At 38.2% G+C, this 26906-nt stretch overlaps 1 protein-coding gene across 1 annotated transcript in view; it reads left to right on the forward strand.

Moving 5' to 3' along the window:
* Positions 1 to 26906, forward strand: part of RAPGEF5 (Rap guanine nucleotide exchange factor 5) — a 242022-nt gene that overhangs the window by 36019 nt on the left and 179097 nt on the right. The window contains exons 2-5 of the mRNA XM_025380367.1: positions 1847 to 1897; positions 4341 to 4447; positions 9720 to 9841; positions 11296 to 11464. Of these exons, the coding sequence (XP_025236152.1) occupies positions 1847 to 1897; positions 4341 to 4447; positions 9720 to 9841; positions 11296 to 11464 (449 nt within the window). The remainder of the gene's footprint in view (positions 1 to 1846; positions 1898 to 4340; positions 4448 to 9719; positions 9842 to 11295; positions 11465 to 26906) is intronic.

Raw genomic sequence — 26906 nt, forward strand, 5'->3', positions numbered from 1 at the left:
TTTTTTTTTTTTTTTTTTTTTTTTTTTTTTTTTTTTTTTAGAGCTTGTTTCTGCTTAAAAGCTTTTTCTTTAGCTAGATTATATAAACTATTTGCTTTTCTGAGCTGATTCAGGCAATTAGATGAGTCATAAAGACTGTCATTTCTGGTCTGCCATAGTGATTTTAAAAGTCTACCTGTTTAGAGAAAAAAAAAATTATGATGATTCATCTTCATATAATCTGGTACATTTAAAACTTTTAAATTGTTCAGTATATCAATAAGGGACTATATTACATAGGCTCATGGTACCTGAGGACTAGGCAGTGCTGATTGGGAATACGTTTAGACAAGACCAGAAGGCTGGGAATTAAAAATGGGCTCTCTACCTTATAAAATTTATTTTCTTTGAATGAAGCTACAAATCTTTAACAGGGTATCATTTGGCATTTCTGGATAAAGAGTTGATACATTTTATTTTAGTTTAATTAGGAGTAGTGTGAGGGCCATGTGGCCTGGGGAAGGGGCAGAATGGGAATTCTCTTTTTAGACTAAAGTTTAGTAGAAGGTTCAGATGCTGGAAAGTGATGACTGGTGGGGTATGTTTTGTACATTTAGCAAAGTATTCTAAGACATGGAGGCGGCAGTCTGAAAACTATAGGATCTCGAAAGATAGCAAGACTTAGAATAGAGATGGAAAGAGCTTTTAAACATAGGTTGGAAGTTCAATAAATGTTAGTTTCTCTGTTCTTTTTTTTTATACTGCAATAGGAAATGATAATAGTTCTGTATTGTGCTTAAGCATATGTGGGTGATGGTGCTGTTTCCTGGATCATTAGGCAGGAAAAATTAGCTCCTACAATTCAGATCATTCAGCAATTACTTATTAAGTTCATATAGTTATATAAATATCTAAATAAATGAATAGAAAAAATAAACATCTTTATGCACAATTGTGTGCTAGATGCCATGAAAGCAAAGCAGAATCAGCTGCCAGCCCTCCCTCAAGGAGCTTATGGATTCCTTGGGGCAAATGCGCACACAGAAAAACAACCAACAATGCCGAGCACCCAGGGGCTGCAACTGAATAGTAGCAAAAACAGAGCTCTAAAGAGGAACCTGTCACAGTAGGAGGAACTTCATGCAGAAGCCGACTCCACAAAACTGGACTTCAAGTCTGGTGAGATTCTGAGAAGCATTGAGGAAGATGGAAGGCTTTTAACATGAAGACTGACTTGACTAAAGGCAGGGGTACGAGTGGCAGGTTCTTCTGACAAGTAGGTCTTGCTAAACTGAAGAAGCCTTGTTGAGAGTTGGAAAGAGAATACTGGAAATCTGTTGGAGGCAGACTGTGGTGAGCCAAGGGAGCATGGATTAACTCAGATAAGCAATAAGGGACCCTCTGCAAGTCAAGGAGGTGATTTAGGGAGATTTGCTTAGTTGAGGTGTAAAGGATGGCCTGAAGGGGATGTGACTAGAGAGCAGGAAAATCCACTGGGAAGATGAAGCGGATAGTTGAGGGTATAGTGATGAGGGCCTGAGTTAGGGTGAGGAAAAGGAAAGGAGAAATGGAATCCAAAACACATCAAGAATAAAGTGACTGGTCCAAGAAAATCCCAGTCTTTCTGTTGTACTTCTGTTGAGAGCCATTCAAGTGGAATATCCTGTCCTGTTGTTATGAATGTTGACCAGATATTTATATTGAGTGAAAATAAGGATACCAAGCCCATAGGGACCATGATTTGAGATTCAACCTTTTCTTTTTTTGTTTAGCAGGGTCCTGCCCCTGCCACTGTTGCTTATGTTTTCCTTTTTTGGTACAAAAGTTTATTTGGTTCTAACTATTTTTTTTTCTTTATTTAAAATAGACTCTATCAAGAAGAATATCTAATCCGTACCTTGAACATACGCCTTCCCAGGTATGATTCTTTTCTCTTTTACTGCATTTTCTGAAATAGTGATTGAGAAATTCTGATGTACACTTCTCAAGTTACAGTTGTTCCCTTTGCTCCTGACCACATAGAGTTTTGCAGGGATGCTGCAGTGATCATGTTATCTTCTCCACCTGGGATGACGCAGCAAAAGTGTTTGAAATGCTCTGATCATTGTCATGATTCAAGATGTTCATGAACTGGGGAAAAAAATTATTCTCCCATCTTCCAGGTTCTTTACATGAATGAATTGATGCGGCAGAGCACGTACATAAATATGTTATAAATATAATATATCTATTGTTAAAAACACTGTATTTTACAAATAGCGTATATTGTACACTGAGTTTTGTATAAAAGGAAATTTACTTCCTCGTTATTTATCATTGTGTTGCAGTAAAGAATCAATCAACAAAGAGTTGCATTTTTTGGCCAGGCGCGGTGGCTCACGCCTGTAATCCCAGCACTTTGGGAGGCCAAGACGCGCAGATCATGAGGTCAGGAGATTGAGACCGACCATCCTAGCTAACACAGTGAAACCCTAACTCTACTAAAAATACAAAAATTTAGCCAGGTGTGGTGGCGGGCGCCTGTAGTCCCAGCTACTTGGGAGGCTGAGGTAGGAGAATGGTATGAACCCAGGAGACACAACTTGCAGTGAGCGGAGATTGTGCCACTGCACTCCAGCCTGGGCGACAAAGCAAGACTCCATCTCAAAAAAAGAAAAAAAAAAGTTGCATTTTTTAGGCTAACAGGAGACTGTGAGCTTTGTGAAGGCTGGGATTTTCTCTACCTTCTCCACCACTGTATCCCTACCATCAGGAACAGATCTGACACCTGACAGTTGCTCATTATGTACTTTTTGAATGACTGAGTGAATGAATATTGTATGCTGTCAGGACCAGTCAAGCGTCAGCTGACTCACACCACTTCCTTGGTAATATTTTCTGTCATCTGGCTTGTTCAAGCTTTTTTTTTTTAAATAGTTTTAACATGTTAAAAAATAATTTCCTTCCCTTCCTTCTTCCTTATCAGTTTGTGTTTAGGAGATGATATCAGGAAAATTAAGGAGGTATAAGGATGGGGTGGATGTTCCCAGTCAAATCATAATCATTATATTATTAATTTGTTTGTCTGGAGAGAAGATGTCAAATATTTCGGCCAGGTGCAGTTGCTCACACCTGAAATTCCAGCTCTTTGGGAGGTCGAGGTGGGCAGATTATGTGAGCCCAGGAGTTCAAGACCAGCCTGAGCAGCATGAGGAGACCTGTCTCTACAAAAAAAAAAAAAAACAAACAAACAAAAAAAAACAAATATTAGCTGGGCTTGATGGTGTGTGCTTGTAGTTCCAGCTACTCAGGAGGCTGAGGTGGGAAGATTGATTGAGTTTGGGAAGTCTAGGCTGCAGTGAGCCATGATCTTGCCACTGAACTCCAGCTTGGGTGACAGAGTAAGACCCTGTCTCAAAAAAAAAAAAAAAGTATATATATATATATGTATATGTCTGTGTATATATACACATGTGTATTGTGTATATATATATATGTATGTATATATGTGTGTGTGTGTATACATATATATATATATATAGTAGGTACATAAAAAGTTTACCAAGAAAAAAGTGAAACTATGTAGGCATGTACCCCCAATATAAATTTTCATAAACCTTAGGAAGGCAGCTTATTTTCACTTAGCCCCCTTTGCTTGTGAAACAGCATTGTGCTTTGGAGGAAGGTGCTAGTTATAGAGTAGGAGGTAGTATTATAAAGTGGGACCTAGCCCCCTCTAGATCTAAGAACTACCCTTCTCCTCTAAGAACCAGAGACTCATATGGGAGAATTAGAAGATTGAAAAAAGTAAGTTAAATGAAATTTTTATCTGATAGATGGAATTGTGAAGTAGATGAAACCAGATGCTTGGAATTGGCTGTGAACTCTGCAGTTGAATGAAGCTTAAGAGTAAAGCAGCCTGCTGTCAAATTGTGTCATGGTTCGAGATGTTCGCTAAATAGGGAAGAAAATTGTTTTTCCATCTTCCAAGACCTGTGTGTGTTTGCATTGTCAATATGCAGACTTAATACATAATATAAATTCTTCAATTTGCTGTATCGATATAAATATTGTATTTAAAAAACAGTGGATGATTTACACTGAAAACTTTGTATCAAAGAAAATTATTTATAGCTGTAGTTAAATAAAGCAGGTTAGCATTTGGAGAATAGTGATAGCTTAGTAGTGTAAGTGGACCGGTAGCTAAAATAAAGTAAGATAGTTATAGGTTTATAGCTATATTGGCTAAAATATGTCTCAACCTTATGGACTTGGTTATCATCATATATATACATATACATAGAAAGAGAGTATGCTATTGGTAGCTCACAAATTGTCACATTATTCTATATTTACAGTGACTGTTTGTCTTTTCCATTTAGATTTATGGAGAGAATTCTTCTTGTGCAGGAAGAGCACTGAGGAATATTATTATCGTTCAAGCAGCTGACCTGATAAAGGACAGAGTGAACCTCAAGGGGTTTTACAGGTAACACAGTTTTCTAACACCTTGTCAGAAATTCTCTTTGAGGGAAAAAAACCCACCCTGTGTTAAAAATTGTAACCTTGATCAAAGAGAGGTGGACAATATCAGTAGTAGGAGGGTTTGTTTGTTCTATTGAGGAAACTGGTGGTGACTCTTCATTAAACTTAGTCATGCATTTGTTTACAGTTTGACTCCTGTTCTGAAGTTAGGGTATGGAATTTCCAGCCCCAAGTGTGGATGGGCTCCTGAGACAGTCTCTGCTCTGCTTCCTCTGAGACGTGATATTTTGCAGCGGGTGAGGGGGTGGTGCTACATTAGGGACTTTAATAAATATAGATCCCCTCTTTAGGGACCTTATTGAGGCCCTGAAAGGATGCCTTGGGCAGAGACCTGCTCTAACTCTCCAGGTGAGAGTGGGCCTCCTCCTTGAGTGTGTAAGGAGCAGGGAGAGACAGGTTGGTATAGGGATGGCAGGTGTCTACCTTGACAGAGGTATGAGAGTAAACAGTTGGGTAAATGGCCAGTTTTAAAGTACAGCTGGACCAAGGGCATGGTCACTTAGAAAATTTGGTGTGTATGTTTTCATTTTATGGAACAAGTTAAAGAAAAAAACCAAAAGCAAATTATTAACTTTTTGTTTTGCCAGATAAAGATATTAAACCACACCAAATGATACCAAAACTATGACAGAAAACAAAAAGAAAAACCACTACCATTTGTTATCACCATTCTATTTCAAAGAAATGGCATGTAATACCCATCAAAAGTAGGAAGAGTACTCAGAATTCATGACACCCGAAAAGTAGAAAGTTCTCAGAATAAAGGATGTTCCTTTATGTTAAATAAACTTAGCTTTATGATAAACTCATTGTAATATTTCTGTTTTTTCTGTTTGCTGGAGATGGAAAATATTTTATCATGGCTTCGGATTTTGGGATAGTAATCCCCAGACTATCAGAGTAAGACCACCGACTCCCTTTGTACTGAGGCATAATTTTTGTATAGTAAAATATGCAAATCTTAAATGTACAGCTTGAACTTCTATTTATTACACACCTGTGTAATCATTATCCATTTAGCCACTATCCAGATATAGTAGATTTTCATACCTCAGAAAGTTCCTTCATGCCTCTTTTCAGTCAGTAACCATTCCCTGCAACCATTTTTTAACATCACAAACTTGGCAGAATCTATATTCTTCTGAGCCATTGATTGAGCAAATCCAAAGTGTGATGAGAAACCCCAGTGAATTAACACTTTAAGCACATTTAACCAATCACATTAGCATTTACATAGGTTTTGGAAAATATGCCATAGGCTAGACATGCCTATTCTGTTTACAAATAATGCTTTTGTGTATGGAGTCATGGAGCTCTTTAAAAAGCTTCAAGATCTACCGTTTTCCTCCCATTAGGGATTCATAGGCCTAGGTCTGAGAACCATGAGGTTAGAGCCCAGACCAAGTAGACAGGACAGGGAGTAAAAGGGCTGTGGTGGTCGGACTACTTCACATAGAAACTCACTTTAAAAAATAGATGATGGCATCACCTTTAGAAACATCTGACTTCTCCTTTTTTAAAAGACTAAATTTATATTTGTAAATCTTTGAGTATAGTCATGAGCAAGCTCACAGGATTCATTTTATTTACATGAGGCCATGTGTAACACTGATCATTATTCTCATTTTTTTCCTCTTTATTGGATCTCCATGGATAGAGATTGAAAAAGGACTGGGAGATGAACATTAATCAGGTTCATGGAGAAAAGCCATCTATCCAAATTAGAACAGATTTAGGATTTAACGGGAATAGAATGGGGAGAGCATGTGTTTTCCTGTGATCCGGCCAGGACCACTATTCTTTTCTAATCTAAGGACTGATTAATATTCTGGGTTTAAACATGAAATGCTCATGTGATTACCTAGGGATGAATCATTTTCATTTGTCTGGTAGTAAATTGAGGTAAAATATTCCCCATATACTGCATGAGAACTCACTTTCAAAACTTTGAAATGCTTTCTATTCACTTTGTACTGTAGGAAGAATCACACTGGTTTTTGAGACATCATTTGTTTTGCACAAATGCATCACTAAATACCATCACCTGATTTATTTTAAAGATTAGTGTCTGCATTACTATGAATTAATTGCTAAAAGTCTAATTAGAGACAGGAGGATGCTCAGATAAATCAAATTTTCCACTCTGGAGATTGGGTAAATTCATGTTTTGTTAAGCAGTCACATGGGCTTTGAGCTGATCACCTCCATATCACAATGTTTCTACCTAGTATTGAAACTGGAGTTAGATCTGCATGTACTTGGAGCAGTTTCTGGATTGAGTGCAAGACTGAAAATATACTGTGGGTAGGAACTGCTGTCTGTGTTTAGATTGCTCTGTTCCAACCGTCTCTGTTTTCTTCCTCACTGCTCTCCCCTAAGTCCTGTGGATTTAGGTATTTTCACCAGATTGTAGCAGGCATGGGGACAAGGTGTTAAATGCAGAGACAATGCCACCTCATTTTGTGTGCTTTGGTGATATAAATGATAGTGTATAATTTACTCCTAATGTTTGCCCCGGGGTAGGTGGATCCTTATAAGTGATTTAAAACATAACTTGATAAAGCCAGTGGGGGGAATAGAAAGGGATCACGTGCAACAGAAACAGTAGCTTGCTCTGAGAGTTGGGCTCAGTTTTTAATTAATATTGTCCTGACAGTGCTGTGTTCTGCCATATTGAGTCAGAGCCCTGCCTCCCCAAAACAGAGGAAGCCCTTCCCATTGAGAAGGGAGATCTGGGGGATTGGGGCTTTGAGGTCACCAGCATCACCTGAGAGCCTGTTAGGAATGTGGAATCTGGCCGGGCATGGTGGCTCATGCCTATAATCCCAGCACTTTGGGAGGCCAAGGCGGGTGGATCACCTGAGGTCAGGAGTTCGAGACCAACCTGGCCAACATGATGCAACCCCAGCTCTACTAAAAATATAAAAATTAGCTGGGCGTGGTGGCAGATGCCTATAATCCTAGCTACTTGTGGGGTGAGGCAGGAGAATCACTTGAACCCGGGAGGCAGAGTTTGCAGTGAGCCGAGATCGCACTATTGCATTCCAGTCTGGGCAACATGCGTGAAACTCAGTCTCAAAAAAAAAAAAAAAAAAAAAAAGGAATGCGGAATCTGAGGTCCCACCCAGTCTTACCGCGTCAGAATCTATACTTTAAGAACATCACCCAGGTGACTCCTAAGCAGAGTTTTGAGAAGCCCTGTTCTAAGAAGCTTCTTCCTTATCACCTGAGAACAAACAAGCAGCTGTATCCATCTAGCCCCCTTTGCAGTTTGACAGTTTAGTTTGTTTAGTGAATGTTTTATTGTGTGCTTTCATAGTCCAGGTGATGTCAGACACTCAGAGCAGACTAAGGAGCTGCATTGTTTTGAGAATATGAATTAAGATGATACAGTATTAAATCCATGAGATAAAAGTGCTTTCAAAGCCCTGAGATGCTGGCTAATTGGCAGAGGTGTTGAGGAATTAATTAGTTAATTAACACTTTGAACCTTTAACATGAAAGGTATCCTGTAGAATTAGAAGTTAATCTTGACTGTTTGGTCTAATTGCCTGTTTTGTTGCCATCTGTTTTCTCATTTTCTCTAAAAAAAATCCATATATGTGACTGTTAATCTTTATGCTGTCTTACGCTAACATGCAACTGAACATGTCTAGAATTGGCTTAATTGCCTTAGAGTATCTTTCAAATGTGACACTTCACCAAATATATTCTAGCTTTTGATGAAAAGCTAGGATTTTTGATCAAATATCTCAGCAGAAAAGTTTACTACTTTATTTTTCTTCACCCCAGAAAATGTAGCATCCGTGGCAGTTCATATTGTTGGTTATGGTGTGATTCTAGGGTATTTGTAACTATGCCAATCATAAGAGAACAAAATAGGCAGTATTTTTCTACTTTAGAAATACAAATAAATGTTGGCATCTCTTGGTCCTTCAGTACTGCATATAAAGATAGTCATCATATGATACATTATTTAAAAAAAAAACATTTTGGCCAGGCACTTGGCTCATACCTATAATCTCAGTAGTTTGGGTAGCCGAGGCAGGTGGATCACTTGAGCTCACGAGTTGGAGACCAGTGTGGGCAACATGGCGAAACTCAGTCTCTACAAAGAACGAAATTAGCCAGTAGTGAGCACCTGTACTCCCAGTTACTCAGGAGGCTTAGGTGGGAGGATCTGTCAAGTCTAGGAGGCAGAGTTTGCGGTAAGTTGAGATTGCGCCACAGCACTCCACCCTGGGTGACAGAGCATGACCCTGACGCAAAAAAAAAAAAATTTTCATGATCTTTTCTCATAAGGGAGAGTGAAATTTGATAAAATTTCTGCAAACGACAAAACATTTCAGAAGTTTTTCTTTTTGTTTTCCCCCTGAGGCTCATCTGTATTTGAAAAGTAGGCATGATGATACTGCCTATAATACCCAGGTTATGACATTTTTTTGAATATAGTTGTGTGTTTTAAGACAGATTACAAAGGTAATTTCTCATGCATGGTTAGTGGAATCCAACACATCTGGGTTTATGGTTATGTGACCTGGGCTGCTTAACTAGTTACATGGATTATATTAAAAAGATTAACAATCAAATTTATTGTTCTTAGAGTAAACTTTAGGGTTCAGTCTTTGTTTGAAGAGTAGCAAACAAAACTCTGTACTACTGACTATGGTCCCAGTTTTGTCTAACCTTGGAATTATTTTGTTCTCAAAAGGACTAGATAAAAATCTATAAATAGTTGAACCAAAGTTTATCACCACCAACTTGAGGTATGTATCTTACCAAGGTAAAAGCATTATCTTTATATAAAAGGCTGCTAAATGTATTCCTTCTTTTTTCAAACAAGTATATTTTGAGAACTTACTGTGTATTGTGGACTGTTCTAATTGTTGGGAATTAATAGTGAGTTATATAAAGTCCCTGCTCTCCTGAAAATTTTTCTCTAGTGGGAGAAGCAGATATTGTTCATTTGTAAAGATATATACTTATTAAATGTTAAGTGATTTGATGAAAAAGTAGAAGACAATTTGACTCTTGTTTCCCTAAGGAAGCGATATTTGAACTTTAATCTGAAAGATGAATAAGAGGTATATGCCATTTATTCTTGGGTTGCTTGTTTAAAAAAAGCAAGCACATGAAAGGAAAGGTATTATATATCAATTTTTTTGGCAAACGAATGTCAGCAATATCTTACTGTGAATGGCTTTGCTTTTGTTCAGGAGGAGCTGCGTTGGGTCAGAACTGGTAGACTGGCTTCTAGAACACTGTCCTTTTGTCCAGTGCAGATCTATGGCCATAGGAGTCTGGCAACTCCTACTGGACATGGGAATTATGTTATCAGGTTAGTATTATGTCTTGAAGGCACAGCATCATTATTTTATTAAGCTATCAGACAAAAATACACTTGATTTTCTAGAGGATGTTACAATCTGGATGGAAATTAGTTTTGAAGATAAATATTTGTATTCTCTCTTATTTTCTAAGTGACAGGTCATCTTTTGATTCACTTATTTCTCTTAGACTTCTTGTAAAAATTATTAGATACTTGCTGATTCATAGACTAATAATACCTGTAGGAGTCCTTCCTCTACCTTCTTTCTTCTGAACTCAAAAATGCTGCTTACAAACTTTTTTCAAAATCAGTGACATCTTTAATGTGTGATTTATCTTGTACTTAGGATAATCATCAGAAACTGATATTATGAGTGGGATGTTATGCCATTTTAATTCACTAAGTAATCATGAACACTTAGAGATATGACCTATGAAAATTAGCTGTTTAGACTGAACAGAAAATAAATGTTAACTGGGAACTAAAATAGATGATGGATATCTCTTTTCTTAGTTGAGCCCAGAGAATTGAAGGATTAGAAACTGAGCAATCTGGATTCTTTATTTAGCCTAGTCTCTCAGCTGCTAGATGGTCACTGAAAAGCCCTTTTTTCCCTATAGGTATTAAATATCAAGGGCATACCCCTAGTCCTGTTGTGAAAGAATGGTACAGATATGGATGTGGGTGTAATCTTAGTCAATAGTACCTAGCACCTAATACTCTTATTTATAAAATTAGTTAACTACCTTTGAGGAATGGAGGTATTATTAGCATATTGATAGTTTCAGGGTTTTGGTTAGCAAAACATTTTGTACTAGTGCTTTTTGGAAAAATCTCTAGCTCTTGATTCCTTTAAAGCAGGATTTCCCCAACTTGGTAGTATTGACATTTGGGTTAGATAATTCTTTGTTGTGAAGGGCTGTCCTGTACATGGTAGGGTTTTTGTTTTTTTTTGAACAGCATCCCTTTCTTCCACCCTCCAATACCAGTAGCACCTTGCCCCCCAAATGTAACAACCAAAAATGTCTAGACATCACCAAATATCCCCTGGGGGAGGCACAGTCACCCTTAGTTGAGAACCATTGATCTAAAACTTGCCATTGTGTTGTATTTCTGTATTACTAAATTAATTCAATATACTAATTTGCTTTGGGACACTAAAAAAGATTTCTCCCTATCCTCTTTGAATTGTTATTGATTTTATCTGCACCTGTGTCTGAAGTAGAAGAAATATAAAATACATGTGAATATGCTGGCCAGAACTTCTAATAGTAAAAATAGACTAGCCAGTAAGTCCTTTCTACTTCAATGGGATTATAAACATGAATGAGCTTAGAATGTGTAATTATAGTCTTAACCCTGATTTCTCCCAATTATTAGGGCTTTCAGTTTATCATTTGGATTATTGCTGTCTGAGGAATATCCTTTAAAAAACTGATCTGTACATTTTTTGTTTCAAACAGTGGACCAGCATCTATACTTTCAAGATACTTATGTTTTCTACCAGTTTTCCTCTGATGAATGTAGCTACTTGTACTGTGAATTTGAAAGAGAAGAAGAATGGCAAAATGGTGTCAAACTTTTACTGCAACTTGTGCCTCTCATTCCTGCTAGAGCTGGCATCTGTGAGCTGTAAGTAGATGCTCTCTTGTGCCATTGTATTCTTACACTTAGACAACATTTACCATGTCCAGGGACTATATTCTGCTCTTTAAGATCACTGTCTCATTTAGGAGGGAGTTACTGTCCCCATTTTTCAGATGCACATTTAGAAAGATAAAATAAATTGTGGAAAATTAAATCCAGCTAATAAATGACTGGTATTCAAATCCCAGAAGCCCATGCCTCACCATCTGTACCATGTGGTTTCTAAATTATCATCAGGAGTAGGTGATCTAAATGAGGAAAAAACATATGATTGGGCTGAAGTTGGAATAAAATAATAACTCCCATCCTATTTGCTATCCAAGTCGTGACTTTCCTAAGAGCTCAACAGAATGTTTCTGAAAATAATCTAGAAGCAACATTTGGCAAATTAAAACACGTGAATCATTATCGCATGAAGATACTGAGTCACTATATGATTAAAATGAATTAAAATTAATTAGGGAAGGCTTGGGAACAGGACTTGAGTCATGATGTGGTGATTCTGACATACCTTTGTTTATCCATGGTGATAGCTTATTTTAGAATTATGAGTTATGGATTAAAATATCAGTTAAAAACTTTTACTTATGCAGAACACTTCAGTTTCCAGAATGCTTTCCCATATTGTTGACTCTCTCAATTCCGTGATATTAGCAGGCCAAGTGGTGTGGTCTTTATGTCATAGATAAGAAAGTAGGTTCAGAGAGAAATACCTGTATAACCATAACAAGGGCAACTCTTATTAGTTAAAGAAAAATGACAATTGACTGTTGAGAAGGAGGCAGAGCAAGATGAGGGAATTGAAGTCTCCCCCAATTGTCCCCCAGGCAAGGACACTAATTTAATAACTGCCTACACAGAAAAAAACACTTTCGTAAGAACCAAAAATCAGGTGAGCACTCATAATACCTGGTTTTAGTTCCATATTGCTGAAAGGAGCATTGAAGAGATAGAAAAAACAGTCCTGAGTCACTGATACCACCTTGCCCCCACCATTTACACCAGCATGTACAATAGTCACAAATAAAATTAAATACCTAGGAACTAACCAAAGAAGTGAAAGATCTCTGTAATGAGAATTGTAAACACTGATGAAAGAAATTCAAGAGGACACCAAAAAAGGAAAAAATATTTCATGTTCATGGATTAGAATAATCAATATTGTTAAAATATCCATACTACCAAAGCAATCTACAGATTCAGTGCAATCCCAACCAAACTACCAATGGCATTCTTCCCAGAAATAGAAAAAAACAATCCTAAAATTTATATGAAACCACAAAAGATCCGGAATAGCCAAGGCTACCCTAAGCAAAAACAACAAAACTGGAGGAATCACATTACCTGACTTCAAATTATGCTACAGAGCTATAGTTACCAAAACAGTGTGGTAATTGCATGAAAACAGGCACACAGATCAATGGAACAGAATGGAGAACCCAGAAACAAACCCACACACCTACAGTGAACTCATTTTCAACAAGGTACCAAGACATACACTGGGGAAGACACAGTCTCTTTAATAAATGGTTCTGGGAAAGCTGGCTATCCATATGCAGAAGAATGAAACTAGACCCCTGTCTCTCACCATATATAAAAATCTAATCAAAATGGTTTAAAGACTTTTAGAGCTCAAACTATGAAACTACAAGATTGGGGAAAATTTTCAGGAAATTGATCTGGGTAAAAATTTCTTGAGCAATACTCCACAAGCACAGGCAACTAACACAAACATGGACAAATGGGATCACATTAAGTTGAAAATCTTCCTGCACAGCAAGGATACAATGAACAAAGTGAAGAGACAACCCACAGAATGGGAGAAAATATTTGCAAGCTACCTATCTGGCAAGTGATTAATGACCAGAATATATAAGGAACTCAAACAACTCTATAGGAAAAAATCTAACGATTCAATTTTAAAATGGGCAAAAGATCTGAATAGACATTTATCAAAAAAAGACATACAAATGACAAACAGGTTTATGAAAAGGTGTTCAATACCACTGATCATCAGAGAAATGCAAATCAAAACTACAGTGAGATATCATTTCACCCCAGTTAAAATGGCTTATATTCAAAAGACAATGGCTTATGTTCAAAAGACTGCAATTATAAATGCTGGGGAGGATGTAGAGAAAAGGGAACCCTTGTACACTGTTGGTGGGGATGTAAATTAGTACAACCATTATGGAGAACAGTTTGAAGTTTCTCAAAAAGGTAAAAATTGAGCTACCATAGTATCCAGCAGTCCCACTGCTGGGTGTATACCCAAAAGAAGGGTTATATATAAAAAAGATACCTGCACTCCTATGGTTATTGTATCACTGTCCACAATAGCTGAGATTTGGAAGCAACTTCATCATCTATCAACAGATGAATGAATAAAGAAAATGTGGTACATATACACAATGGAGTACTATTCAGCCTTGAAAAAGAATGAGATATAGTCATTTGCAACAACATGGATGGAATTGGAGGGCATTATGTTGAATGGCATAAGCCAGGCACAGAAAGACAAACATTGCATGTTCTTATTTGTGGGGTCTAAAAATGAAAGCAATTGAACTCATGAACACAGTAGAAGGATGGTTACCAGAGGCTAGGAAGGGTAATTGTGGGTTAGTGGGGAGGCGTGGATGGTTAATGGTTACCAAAAATGTTGGAAAGAATGAATAAGGCCCACTCTTTGATAGCACAACAGGGTGACTATACTCAATAATAACCTAATTGTACATTTTAAAATAGCTTAAAGAGTGCAATTGGATTCTTTGTAATTCAAAGGATAAATGCTTGAGAGGATAGGTATCCCATTCTCCTTGATGTGCTTATTTCACACTGCATGCCTGTATCAAAACATCTCATGTACCCCATAAATATATATACCTACTATGTACCCAGAAAAATAAAAAAAGAGAAAAAATAAAATATGTTAAATGACAATACTGAATAGTTAATATGGACTGTTTTTAGGAGAATAAATAAGTTTCAGAATATTAATGAGACTGTGCTAATAGAAAGGTTGATTGTAGAGAATGTATTTTATGTCAGGCACTGTGCTAAATGCTTTATATTCATTATTTTACTTTCAGGAGAATGTTATAAGACAGGTACTATTATTATCTCTATTAAATAAGAGAGGAAATTAGGTCAGAGATCGGGTAACCCGTCCAAGATCACACAAGGATTAAGTGGAGTTTTAGTGTTTGAATCTGTGTGTATCTGGCTTTAATGACTGTGCTTTTAACACCTGATATTATGTGTCCTTCCCCAGAAGTTATGGGGATCATTCTAGGAGCCCTTCCTATAAAATTATAAACAGAAACTATAAAAGTGTTAAGCTCTAGTGAAATGATTATGGATTTCCCATCACCACTGTCTATAAAGGGCCTTGCAATAGGAAAGCAGAATTCAGATATCATTCAATTGGTCTGACTCTAGGAAATGTCCTTTATTGTGATATGCTCTTAATATAGGTCAAAGAGTCCTGAGAAAAGTCAAGGAGCAGTTCAATGAACTTTAACAAGCTTCCTAAAAAGGAGTGACATAGTTTTAAACCAGAGGTGGCTGTGGCTGGCTGTGACTATTTGGGACTGGTGTTCTCCAGCAGCTCCTCTCAGCCTTTCCTGTCCTGCACACAAGATGGAGGTGTGCATAATCCCATGGGCATGCCCGGATTCACCGGGGCATAGGACTGTGGAAATAAACTTGCAAGCTGTCCTCGTGATTTAACTCCACCTCCTTCTCCCCCATTCGGAAAACAAATTGGAATGCCAGTGAAATGACCTTGTTATAGAGAAACCCTGGGTCTACTCTAATTTCTAAAAATGAAAAATTTTTAAATTTTGTTCCTAATAGTAACTCCAGATTACTTGCAGTCTTTTGTCATACTGATCACTGTAAACACAAATCTTAGGCTCTGGAGTTGAGAATTGCTATATAGCATGCCATGTTTATCAGCAAGTTTTTTCTGTTGGCGTCAATTTGTGCATTTGGGAGTAGTAACTGACTTGTACAGAAACATTGTCATTGGGGAACCTACGGTGACCTGTCTGTTCTAAAGTACTAAATACATAAAGATAAAATTATTGAACCATTGCAGGTCTCTTCTAGAGAGAGACAGTATATACCTTTTTTTTTTTTTCAATACTACAATCATAAGCCAACTTTTATGTTATGGTAGAATGTTTTTGGCTTAATTTTGGAGAGCTAAGCTTTGGCTTATCTAGACTTGGAATAAACTATGATCAGAGAAAAGATGTCCATGGACATTGTCCTCATTCAGTTGCATTGTCACAGTACTTTCTGTGGTTGCACATGCATGATCCTATCCCATTCTTTTCACCCATAGCCCACACCTCTTTACTTCCTCATGCCAGTGTGATACTCTTGCTCTTTCCTCTGCTCTTCTTGCCTTTTCCCAGTCAAATTCTACCCAACCCTCAAGGGGAAGCCCAAGTCCTGCCTTGACCACAAAACTTCCATGATGTCTCCAGTCCATGTTATTACTGCTTTCGGTAACTTACTGCTCTTGCATTTTATATTTTAAAAAAAAAAAAAATCCATGCTTCCATGTCATTCTTAGTTCTATGATGCTTTGTTTCTATCCATTTTATTCAAGTGCACTCTTGATTCTTACATTGTCCATTCATTTGTGAAAACCCAATTTTGTGTTCCTTTTAATAACCTTTTTGACATTTAAAGGCTACTGATACCTACCTGTGTTAGCCTATCTACATTAGTCCCCTCTAATTTGCTATCTTCTAAGTGTCTTCAAAATAATGCAAGGAAACCATTTAATGTCTCTAAGTAAACACAATTTTGTTCCATATAAATGCATTTCTAAAAATAGTAAAGGGGATTTTTCTCATTTAAGAAAGAATCTTTAAAGCAGGAGGGGAAATGAAGCTGTTGCAAGGTTTTTAAGCTACTTTGAAGAAACAGAATTTTATACAAAATAACTTTTATACCCAAACCGAATAGATAATTAGAAAAAAGTGACTGAATCGGTTGTCAAGGGTACTATCTCTGGGGGAAAAAAGAACAGTTATGGTATCTCCTTCCAACAGAGAGCCAAATCAAGTTATCCAGAATGTACTGTTTCTAGCTCTTTTATTTTAAGCAGAGTGTCAGGGAAGAATTGGTGAGGAATGATGAAATAACAGTGTAGGAAAAGGCAGCCTAATAATTCCCTTGGGACTGGTAAGATGCTTGTAACACTACCTTGTTTGGGCTTTTAGGCTGTGAGGGAGCTTGACTATTTCAATTCAGCTGTAGTTATAGCATCTCCCAGCTTGCCAGGGGTGGGAGTGGGTAGGGCTTTGAATAGACAGTCTGTGAAGCTTGAATGCATAAAACTGTATCCTACCACTTACACAATAGTTAACATTTATGCTGTGATTAAGACAGAGGACTGCTAAAATTTAACTCATATTACGTTCAAATATGGAAAGAAAATGTAGCTTCTTTGTTTTTCTCTAAGTGATCTGATGTTTGTCTACATGAACCGCTATCCTGCAGAATGGCCAATAAAAAAAAAAGGAGTTGGGGGAGGAAGCACCCTTTAGTAAAGTTATTCTAATATAGGAATTTAAAAAGTCTCTAGTTAATGTTTTAGTGTCTTTTAGTAAAAGAGCCCAGTCTCTGTATTTCTCTCTGTTTTTCAAGGTAACCTCTGGGTACATGGTGAGTGGTCTGGGCGCCTTAACCTTGGCAGAGAAGGACAGGGGAGGCTCTCCTGTCAGAGTAGGCATTTTTTCGTCCTCACTAGTCTTGTGAGTGGATGGGCAGCCAGCTCCTTTGTGCCCCTGAGATATAACTGTTCTTGGCATTCTGTTGGCGTCTGCTGTTGGAGCATGGGGCTGGTGTAAGTTGGGTGTCAGCTTGATTAATGCCTGGTGGTGCCGCCTGGCTGATTGGCCTTCCTAGATGTCTGTTGGCATTGCTGATGCTCCTAAGGTCTGGCTGTGGCTCCCATATGCACCCTGTTAAGCCTCATGGCTTCTGCTGAAACAACCCCCTGTCTGTCCTGACTGGCTAATATTACTGTGATAAAAAGATTTTACCAAACATGCTGCCTGTCGCCACTTGGCTGACACTTCTGAAAAGTTCACAAATTTAGCTTCATACATATTGGTATCCACAAGGGATTTACAAGATCATGGAATTTGCTTCTCTTAATGTTTAGGTGAGGAAGAGGAAGAGGGAGCAGAGGGTCTGGGAAAAGACAACCACTTGTCACCTGCACTGCGTGGAGTGACTTACTCACCAGGCATCTACTGATCTTAAGCTTCCGTGTTTGGCCCTGTGAGGGATATGACGATATGTAAATAATGTAAGGCCTTCAGCGACTAACAGGGGTTGAGCTCAGTTCATATAGATAACAAGCTGGGAAGTTGGGTGCCACAAGTGATACCTAGGAGCTTATCACGAAGATTCTGAAGCTGTGGGAAAAAAACCCAAAATTATTTCCTGAGAAATGAAAATATTTCGTACAGTTAATTTCTAAATTTATAAAAAAAATCTGTAATTACTGTGTGGAATATTCAGCTCTTCCCAACTTTTGAAAATTAGTTTTTGTTATAGGTTATTCCTGTCTTTTGTGTTTTCTACATTTTCATTATCTTATTACATTTAAGAATAGAACTGACATGCATATTTTCAGCCTATCTACTCTTAATTTTTTCCCTGAAAACCTTGACTTTTTGGCCTCTTGTTTATGAGGCGTTAACTATGGCAAGATAACGAATTCCATTGAAGAGTCTTATGAAGAATAATCTACTGATGGAGCTACAGGTTCAGGCCAAGATGGAGCAAGTCTACTAGAGCCTATCTCTTGTATTGATTACAGCTGAAACCTCTAGAAAAAATACAGACAATAACTACCCGAGGCCTCTCGAAAGTAAATAAAAGCAGGCAGATTATGGAACGAAGTGAAACTTTGGAGAAGTGACCTACACTGGTGTGAGTTTTCCCTTTTCGTTTCTTTTATTTCACAGCTTTGCCTCCAAGGCAGGTCCCAGCTGTAGAATGGGAGATCAGTGGTGGCACAGTTGTCAAAATCTATAGTAGAAACCTCATATTTCTGGCAAGAAGAATCAGGAAAATGGGCCCCTATAGTTTTGAAGAGTGTGATGGGATGGGGTGGGTGGAGAAATCCTTGTCTTGATTCTCCTTTTTTCTTACAGGTTTGTCCCAGGTTCAGAGCTCTGTGGTGGTGGCAGTGCAGGCAGATAATAGACAAGGAGAAACTCTGTTTGGTTTTGGTCAGAGCTGGGCAGAGGAGCCGCAGCTAGTCTGAGAGTATAGGGGAGTCCAGGAGAGGAGAAACCTAGGGAAGCGATTCATTAATTTTGTGTATGAACTATACAAATGTGAGTTTCCTGAGATGGACATCTGTGGGACAGACCCAAGGTACCATGGAAAAGGCATTGAAAACTGAACTGCAGCTGGAATCATTGAGGCTGTAGAGCATTATGTTCAAAATGGCCAGAATATAATACAGAATTACTTGACACAAAATAATCAGAAAAATATGACCATTTGTCAAAGGAAAAACAATTAATGTCAACCCTGAGATGACTCAGATATTGGAATTATTAAAGACTTGATAACAGCTATTTTAACTATGCCCCATTAAGTAAACAAATTTCAAATGAATAGAGAGAGAGAAGTTCTTAGTCAAGAAATAGAAAATTAAAAAAAAATGTAGTTTTAGAACTGAAAAATATACCTGAAGTTAAAAATTTGTTGAATTGGTTCAATAGCAAAATAGAGGTGACCTGAAGATAGATCATTATAAATTATCCAGTGTGCAGGACAAGAAAAAAAAAAAATTGAAAAAGATGAATAGTCTCAGGGATTTGGTGGACAGTATAGTAAAGTCTAACACATGTTGGCATCCCAGGAGAGGACAAAGAGATTGGTGCAGAAAAAAAACTTTTTTTTTTTTTTTTTTTTGAGACGGAGTCTGGCTCTGTCGCCCAGGCTGGAGTGCAGTGGCTGGATCTCAGCTCACTGCAAGCTCCGCCTCCCAGGTTCACGCCATTCTCCTGCCTCAGCCTCCCGAGTAGCTGGGACTACAGGTGCCCGCCACCTCGCCTGGCTAGTTTTTTGTATTTTTTTAGTAGAGACGGGGTTTCACCATGTTAACCAGGATGGTCTCGATCTCCTGACCTCGTGGTCCACCTGTCTCGGCCTCCCAAAGTGCTGGGATTACAGGCTTGAGCCACCGCGCACGGCCCAGAAAAAAACTTTTAAAGAAATAATGGCCAAAAGCTTCCCAAATTCAGTGAGAGACAAATCTGTAGATTCAAGAGGTCCAGTGAACCCCAAACAGGAGCACTCAGAGAAACACACTGCTAGATACTTAAAAACAACTAAGAAACAAATAATGAAAATATCTTGGAAGTAGCTAGAGTAATATGACACGTTACCTACAGGAGGAATAATGATTCAAATAATTAGAGGTTTTATGTTAGAAACCATGGAGGCCAGAAGATAGTGGAAGAAAGTCTTCAAAGTGTGTGTGTGGGGGGGTGGGGAGTGGGGAGAAAACTGTCAATCCTCTACAGTGAAAATAGTTTTTAAAAATGGAGGTGAAATAGACATTTTCAGATGAAGGAAAACTAACAGAATTTGTTACTAGCTTACCTTTTCTAAAAGAAATCTAAAGGAAAATTTTCAGGTTGAATAGAAACAGTATCAGAGGGAAAGTTGGAAATTCAGGAATAAAGGAAAAGCTACATAAGTGGTAGATTAACTACCTATGGTCCTTCAATAAGAATCTGAATAGAATTATGTATACTAAAGTAATTGAATTTGTAGTTGATACACTTCAAACAAGGAAACAATGGGCTTACTTAAGTTTACTGACAGATGTAACTAAACATTTAAAAAATAAGTTATGTCATTTCTCCCATCCAAGTACAAACCAGGCCCAATCCTGCTTAGCCTCTGAGATGGGACAAGATTGGGCACCGTCAGGGTTGTATGGCCATAGACAAATTATGTCATTTCTATACAGTCTCTCAGAAAATCGAAGAGGAGTGACTGTTTCACATTCATTTTATGAGACCAGCACTGTCATGACAGATTTCAGAGAAAGAAAACAACAAGGCCAGGTGCAGTGGCTCATGCCTGTAAACCCTGCACTTTGGGAGGCCAAGGCGGGCGGATCACGTGAGGTCAGAAGTTTGAGACCAGCCTGACTAACATGGAGAAACCCCATCTCTACTAAAATACAAAAAAATTAGCCGGGCGTGGTGGCGTGTGCCTGTAATCCCAGCTACTCGGGAGGCTGAGGCAGGAGAATTGCTTGAACTGGGGTGGCAGAGGTTGCGGTTAGCCAAGATTGCACCATTGTACTCCAGCCTGGGCAACAAGAGTGAAACTCCGTCTCAAAAAAACAAAAACAAAACCAAAAAAACAAAAAAACAGAACAGTGTGACTCATTAGTATAGACACAATCTTCCTCATGTATAAAAATTATAAATACATTATGAAAAAGGGAAGTTTACCCCAGGAATGCAAGGAAGGCTCAACACTCAGAAATCATTTGATGTAATTCACCATATTCACCGACTAAAAATAGACAAATTATATGATAAATTTCATAGATGCAGAGAAAGAATTTGAGAAAATTTAAACCTTCATGATAAAAATTCTCAGAAAAATAGAAATGTAAGAGAACTTCCTCAATCTGATAAGACTTTATACAAAACCCATAGCTTGCATCATACTTTTTTTTTAATTTTTTTTATTTTTTTAATTATTATTATTATACTTTAAGTTCTAGGGTACATGTGCATAACGTGCAGGTTTGTTACATATGTATACTTGTGCCATGTTGGTGTGCTGCACCCATCAACTCGTCAGCACCCATCAACTCGTCATTTACATCAAGTATAACTCCCAATGCAATCCCTCCCCCCTCCCCGCTCCCCATGATAGGCCCCGGTGTGTGATGTTCCCCTTCCCGAGTCCAAGTGATCTCATTGTTCAGTTCCCACCTATGAGTGAGAACATGCGGTGTTTGGTTTTCTGTTCTTGTGATAGTTTGCTAAGAATGATGGTTTCCAGCTGCATCCATGTCCCTACAAAGGACACAAACTCATCCTTTTTTATGGCTGCATAGTATTCCATGGTGTATATGTGCCACATTTTCTTAATCCAGTCTGTCACTAATGGACATTTGGGTTGATTCCAAGTCTTTGCTATTGTGAATAGTGCCGCAATAAACATACGTGTGCCTGTGTCTTTATAGCAGCATGATTTATAATCCTTTGGGTATATACCCAGTAATGGGATGGCTGGGTCGTATGGTACATCTAGTTCTAGATCCTTGAGGAATCGCCATACTGTTTTCCATAATGGTTGAACTAGTTTACAATCCCACCAACAGTGTAAAAGTGTTCCTATTTCTCCACATCCTCTCCAGCACCTGTTGTTTCCTGACTTTTTAATGATCGCCATTCTAACTGGTGTGAGATGGTACCTCATTGCGGTTTTGATTTGCATTTCTCTGATGGCCAGTGATGATGAGCATTTTTTCATGTGTCTGTTGGCTGTGTGAATGTCTTCCTTTGAGAAATGTCTGTTCATATCCTTTGCCCACTTTTTGATGGGGTTGTTTGTTTTTTTCTTGTAAATTTGTTTGAGTTCTTTGTAGGTTCTGGATATTAGCCCTTTGTCAGATGAGTAGATTGCAAAAATTTTCTCCCATTCTGTAGGTTGCCTGTTCACTCTGATGGTAGTTTCTTTTGCTGTGCAGAAGCTCTTTAGTTTAATGAGATCCCATTTGTCAATTTTGGCTTTTGCTGCCGTTGCTTTTGGTGTTTTAGACATGAAGTCTTTGCCCATGCCTATGTCCTGAATGGTACTACCTAGGTTTTCCTCTAGGATTTTTATGGTATTAGGTCTAACATTGAAGTCTCTAATCCATCTTGAATTAATTTTCGTATAAGGAGTAAGGAAAGGATCCAGTTTCAGCTTTCTACTTATGGCTAGCCAATTTTCCCAGCACCATTTATTAAATAGGGAATCCTTTCCCCATTTCTTGTTTCTCTCAGGTTTGTCAAAGATCAGATGGCTGTAGATGTGTAGTATTATTTCTGAGGACTCTGTTCTGTTCCATTGGTCTATATCTCTGTTTTGGTACCAGTACCATGCTGTTTTGGTTACTGTAGCCTTGTAGTATAGTTTGAAGTCAGGTAGCGTGATGCCTCCAGCTTTGTTCTTTTGACTTAGGATTGTCTTGGAGATGCGGGCTCTTTTTTGGTTCCATATGAATTTTAAAGCAGTTTTTTCCAATTCTGTGAAGAAACTCATTGGTAGCCTGATGGGGATGGCATTGAATCTATAAATAACCTTGGGCAGTATGGCCATTTTCACGATATTGATTCTTCCTATCCATGAGCATGGTATGTTCTTCCATTTGTTTGTGTCCTCTTTTATTTCACTGAGCAGTGGTTTGTAGTTCTCCTTGAAGAGGTCCTTTACATCCCTTGTAAGTTGGATTCCTAGGTATTTTATTCTCTTTGAAGCAATTGTGAATGGAAGTTCATTCATGATTTGGCTCTCTGTTTGTCTGTTACTAGTGTATAAGAATGCTTGTGATTTTTGCACATTTATTTTGTATCCTGAGACTTTGCTGAAGTTGCTTATCAGCTTAAGGAGATTTTGGGCTGAGACAATGGGGTTTTCTAAATATACAATCATGTCATCTGCAAAGAGGGACAATTTGACTTCTTCTTTTCCTAACTGAATACCCTTGATTTCTTTCTCTTGCCTGATTGCCCTAGCCAGAACTTCCAACACTATGTTGAATAGGAGTGGTGAGAGAGGGCATCCCTGTCTTGTGCCAGTTTTCAAAGGGAATTTTTCCAGTTTTTGCCCATTCAGTATGATATTGGCTGTGGGTTTGTCATAAATAGCTCTTATTATTTTGAGGTACGTTCCATCAATACCGAATTTATTGAGTGTTTTTAGCATGAAGGGCTGTTGAATTTTGTCAAAAGCCTTTTCTGCATCTATTGAGATAATCATGTGGTTCTTGTCTTTGGTTCTGTTTATAGCTTAGATCATACTTAATGGTAAGAGACTAAATGCTTTCCTACTAGGACTCAGAACAAGGCTAATATATCTTCTCTTAGTACACCTGGTCCACTCCAGCCAATGCAAAAAGTCAAGAAAAAGAAATAAAAGGCATATATTTGGAGGAAAACATAAAGCCATCTCTCTTTGCAGATGACATAGTTATATACATAGAAAAATCACAGGATCAATACTTCCTTTCTCTTTAGCCATCACTTGCCATGGTCGTCTAACATCTTGTTCTGTTAGATTTTAAAGGTAGATGGAAGAGGTGGTTCATTAAGGAGTCTAAGGATGATCAGTCTCATTTTATATTCATGGCCTTTAATCTTGAGGGGTCTTCGATGCTGCTGCATGGTCCTGTTCATTTCTTGGTATATTCAGTCTCCTAGAAAACTGTATCACAATTGCTCCCCTCTTACCTCTTTTTCCTTGCTTTTTATTTCATTGAGAGGAACATTTTAAAAACTATCTTTCTCATGTTTTATTTACCAAATCTATCAACCTGCCTGCATCTATATTGGTGGACTCTATCTTTGCTCCTGATCAAAATGGATGCATGATCCACATTCTTATTTAAGGTCAGTTTCCTCACATTGTGCACTGATCCCATCTCTGCACCCCTACTCAAGGATCTCATTTCTGAAGTCTCTTTTTTTTTCCTCCTCTATCAGCTTTTTCCTCTACTGAATTGTTCTTTTCAGCATGTGTTGCTATTTCCCTATATCTCCCTCTAGCTGCTGCACAGTGTCTCTGTTCCCTTTTACAGCAAAACTCTTCAAAAGATGTTTATGGTTACTTTCTCTACCTCTGCTATTCTTTTCTGAATCTACTCCATTCAGGCTTTCAACAGTACCACTCCACTGAAGGCAACCTTGTCAAGATTACAAAAGTCTTCCATGTTGCCAAATGCCAAAATGTTGATTTTTCAGTCCTCATCTTACTTGACATGACAGCAGCATTTGGCACAATTGATCATGTCCTTCTGGAAGCAGTTTTTCCAGTTGGCCCCTGGGATAACATCTCTTCGCTCTTCTGTCTCACTAGCTGCTGCTTTTAAGGCTTCTTTGCTAATTCTTCCTTTTCCTGATTGTATTAACTGTGTTTCAGTGCTTTGACATCTGGGGCCTTGTTGACCCTGGAGAGACTGCCCATCCCAGGAATAGTCCATTCCTAGAGATAGTAGAGAACTTACCTGCTAGCTTTGCTGGGAGCCACCTTTCATAGGTAAGCCAGCCATTCCAGAGCTCATAACATAACCACTTTTTTTATTGGGCTTTCACCTTCTGGGCTGCTTTTCACCTGCCCTAATCACCCCAGCTCCAGGTACCAAACAACTAGGGGCAGTCCCTATGCTTTTGGTCTTGCTGAAGTTAATCAAACAGTCCATCCTCAGCCTGTTTACCCTGCCTCACCCTCACCCATTCTGTTCTGGGGAAACCATAATAAAGGTTCTTTCCCACATTTTCCCCCATATCCGCTGCCTCCTGATTGACACTGTGCCTCCCTGTGTGGCCCCTCCTTGTGTGTCATCCCCCCTCCTCTTGGAAACTGTGAGTAAAAAAACTGTCTTTTTGATGCCAGTCATCTCCTGAACTGTTTGCCTCAGATTATTCAGACTGGCTGTCCCTAAATAATGAAACCTACATTTTGAAGCAGTGACCTCTAAACACAGTAGAGGTCAGTCTTGGACTTCTCTTATTTTTCTGCTTTCACTTTGGATGTGCCCTCACCCAGTCATGTACTTAATATCATCTCACAGTGGTGGTTCCCAAAATTCAGGTCCCTGTCTCCTCTTACCACCCCGTACAAAATAGCACCTCCACCACCCCCTCACTTCTGCCTCCTTTGTTCTCCTTATCCTGCCTGTTTTTTTCTTTCTACCTGATGTTTATTAGCAACATGAGACATCCCTTGGCCTCTTTAGTTTCTGAAATGGTGATGGATTCACACTCTCTGGCCAGAGAACTTAAGTTGAAGTCTGCTATTCTGGTGTCCGAAGCCTACCTTTTGTACTCCTAACTTAACTTTTCCTAATTAGATCCTCTTGACATTGGAGAGGAGGAAATACTGTGTGGGTAAACAAACATTTTTTTGTTGTCGTCAGTATTTTTCAGAAAATTTTTGTGATGGAACTTAGCATAAGATTTGTATTGGCATTGTAAGTGAACAAAATTTCCACTTATTACTTTAAACTGTTTTTGTAAAAAGTGTTATGAAATCAGCTAGTCCTAGTCTTTGTGATTACTCATTACCTCTTCTCTCAAGGAAACAGTAAGTCCTTCAAAATTTCCATTGTTTATAGACAAGGCTTATTCCAAGTGTGGGAACAGATTGCTTATCTTTATCAGAGTACATTTATATTTAAGAGTAGTACAGGAATTTTGCAAAAATTGGACATCTAGGCCTGATTATATTAGCATTTGAAATTGAACCATCTAATTAAATATTAAACAATACTCAAATCCTCAAAATCAAATGTGAAAAATCTAATTTTATTCAGTTTAGATTAAAGTATAACTATACACTCCGGACCCTTAATGAAACCTTTCACATTCATAATTCCCATTGAGTACTTTTTTCTGTAAGCGTAACTAGTAGCCAGATGCTATGAAAAATTATCTTCTCTTGAGAAGGTTTGTATTCATGATATCAAAGATCTCAAGAAAAATCTAATTCTCATTCTTCTACCATCCCACTTCTTTTTTCATAGGAATTTGCTTTATTAAGCAAAACATACTTGTCCAGAATATAGACATCATGGGTGGGGAAAATGGGGAGATGTTGATCAAAGCATACAAACTTTCATTTATAAATTGAGCAAGTTCTGGAGGTCTAATGTACAGCATGAATGGTGATGGGTATGTAATAAATTTGATTATGCTAATCATCACAGTGTATTCACAAATAATCATGTTGCACACCTTGAATATATGTCTTTGTTAATTGCATATTTTTAAGTATGAAAATATTTTGGCTTTATGCTAAGTGAGGTGGGAAGTCATTCAAGGATTTTGAGTAGAGGGACATGAACTAACTTACATTTTAGCAAGACTACGCTGGCTTCTGGGTCCAGGTGAGAGATATTGTGGCTGGGACCACAGTGGTAGTGATGGAGGTGGTGAGACGTGGTCAGGTGAGAGATATGTCTTGAAGAGCCAATAGGATTTCAGGGTGGATACAAGGCAGAGTATGAGAGAAAGGGGTTCAAGGATGGCTTCCAATTGGAAGGATGGAGTTGCCATCAATTCAGGTGAGGAGGACTATAGGAAGGGCAGGGCTTTTTGTTATTTTCCTTTCGGGTGGGAGTGGGCATAATGATAACGCATCCAGT

Source organism: Theropithecus gelada, chromosome 3 (assembly GCF_003255815.1).
Source record: "Theropithecus gelada isolate Dixy chromosome 3, Tgel_1.0, whole genome shotgun sequence".
NCBI classification, from domain to species: Eukaryota; Metazoa; Chordata; class Mammalia; order Primates; family Cercopithecidae; genus Theropithecus; species Theropithecus gelada.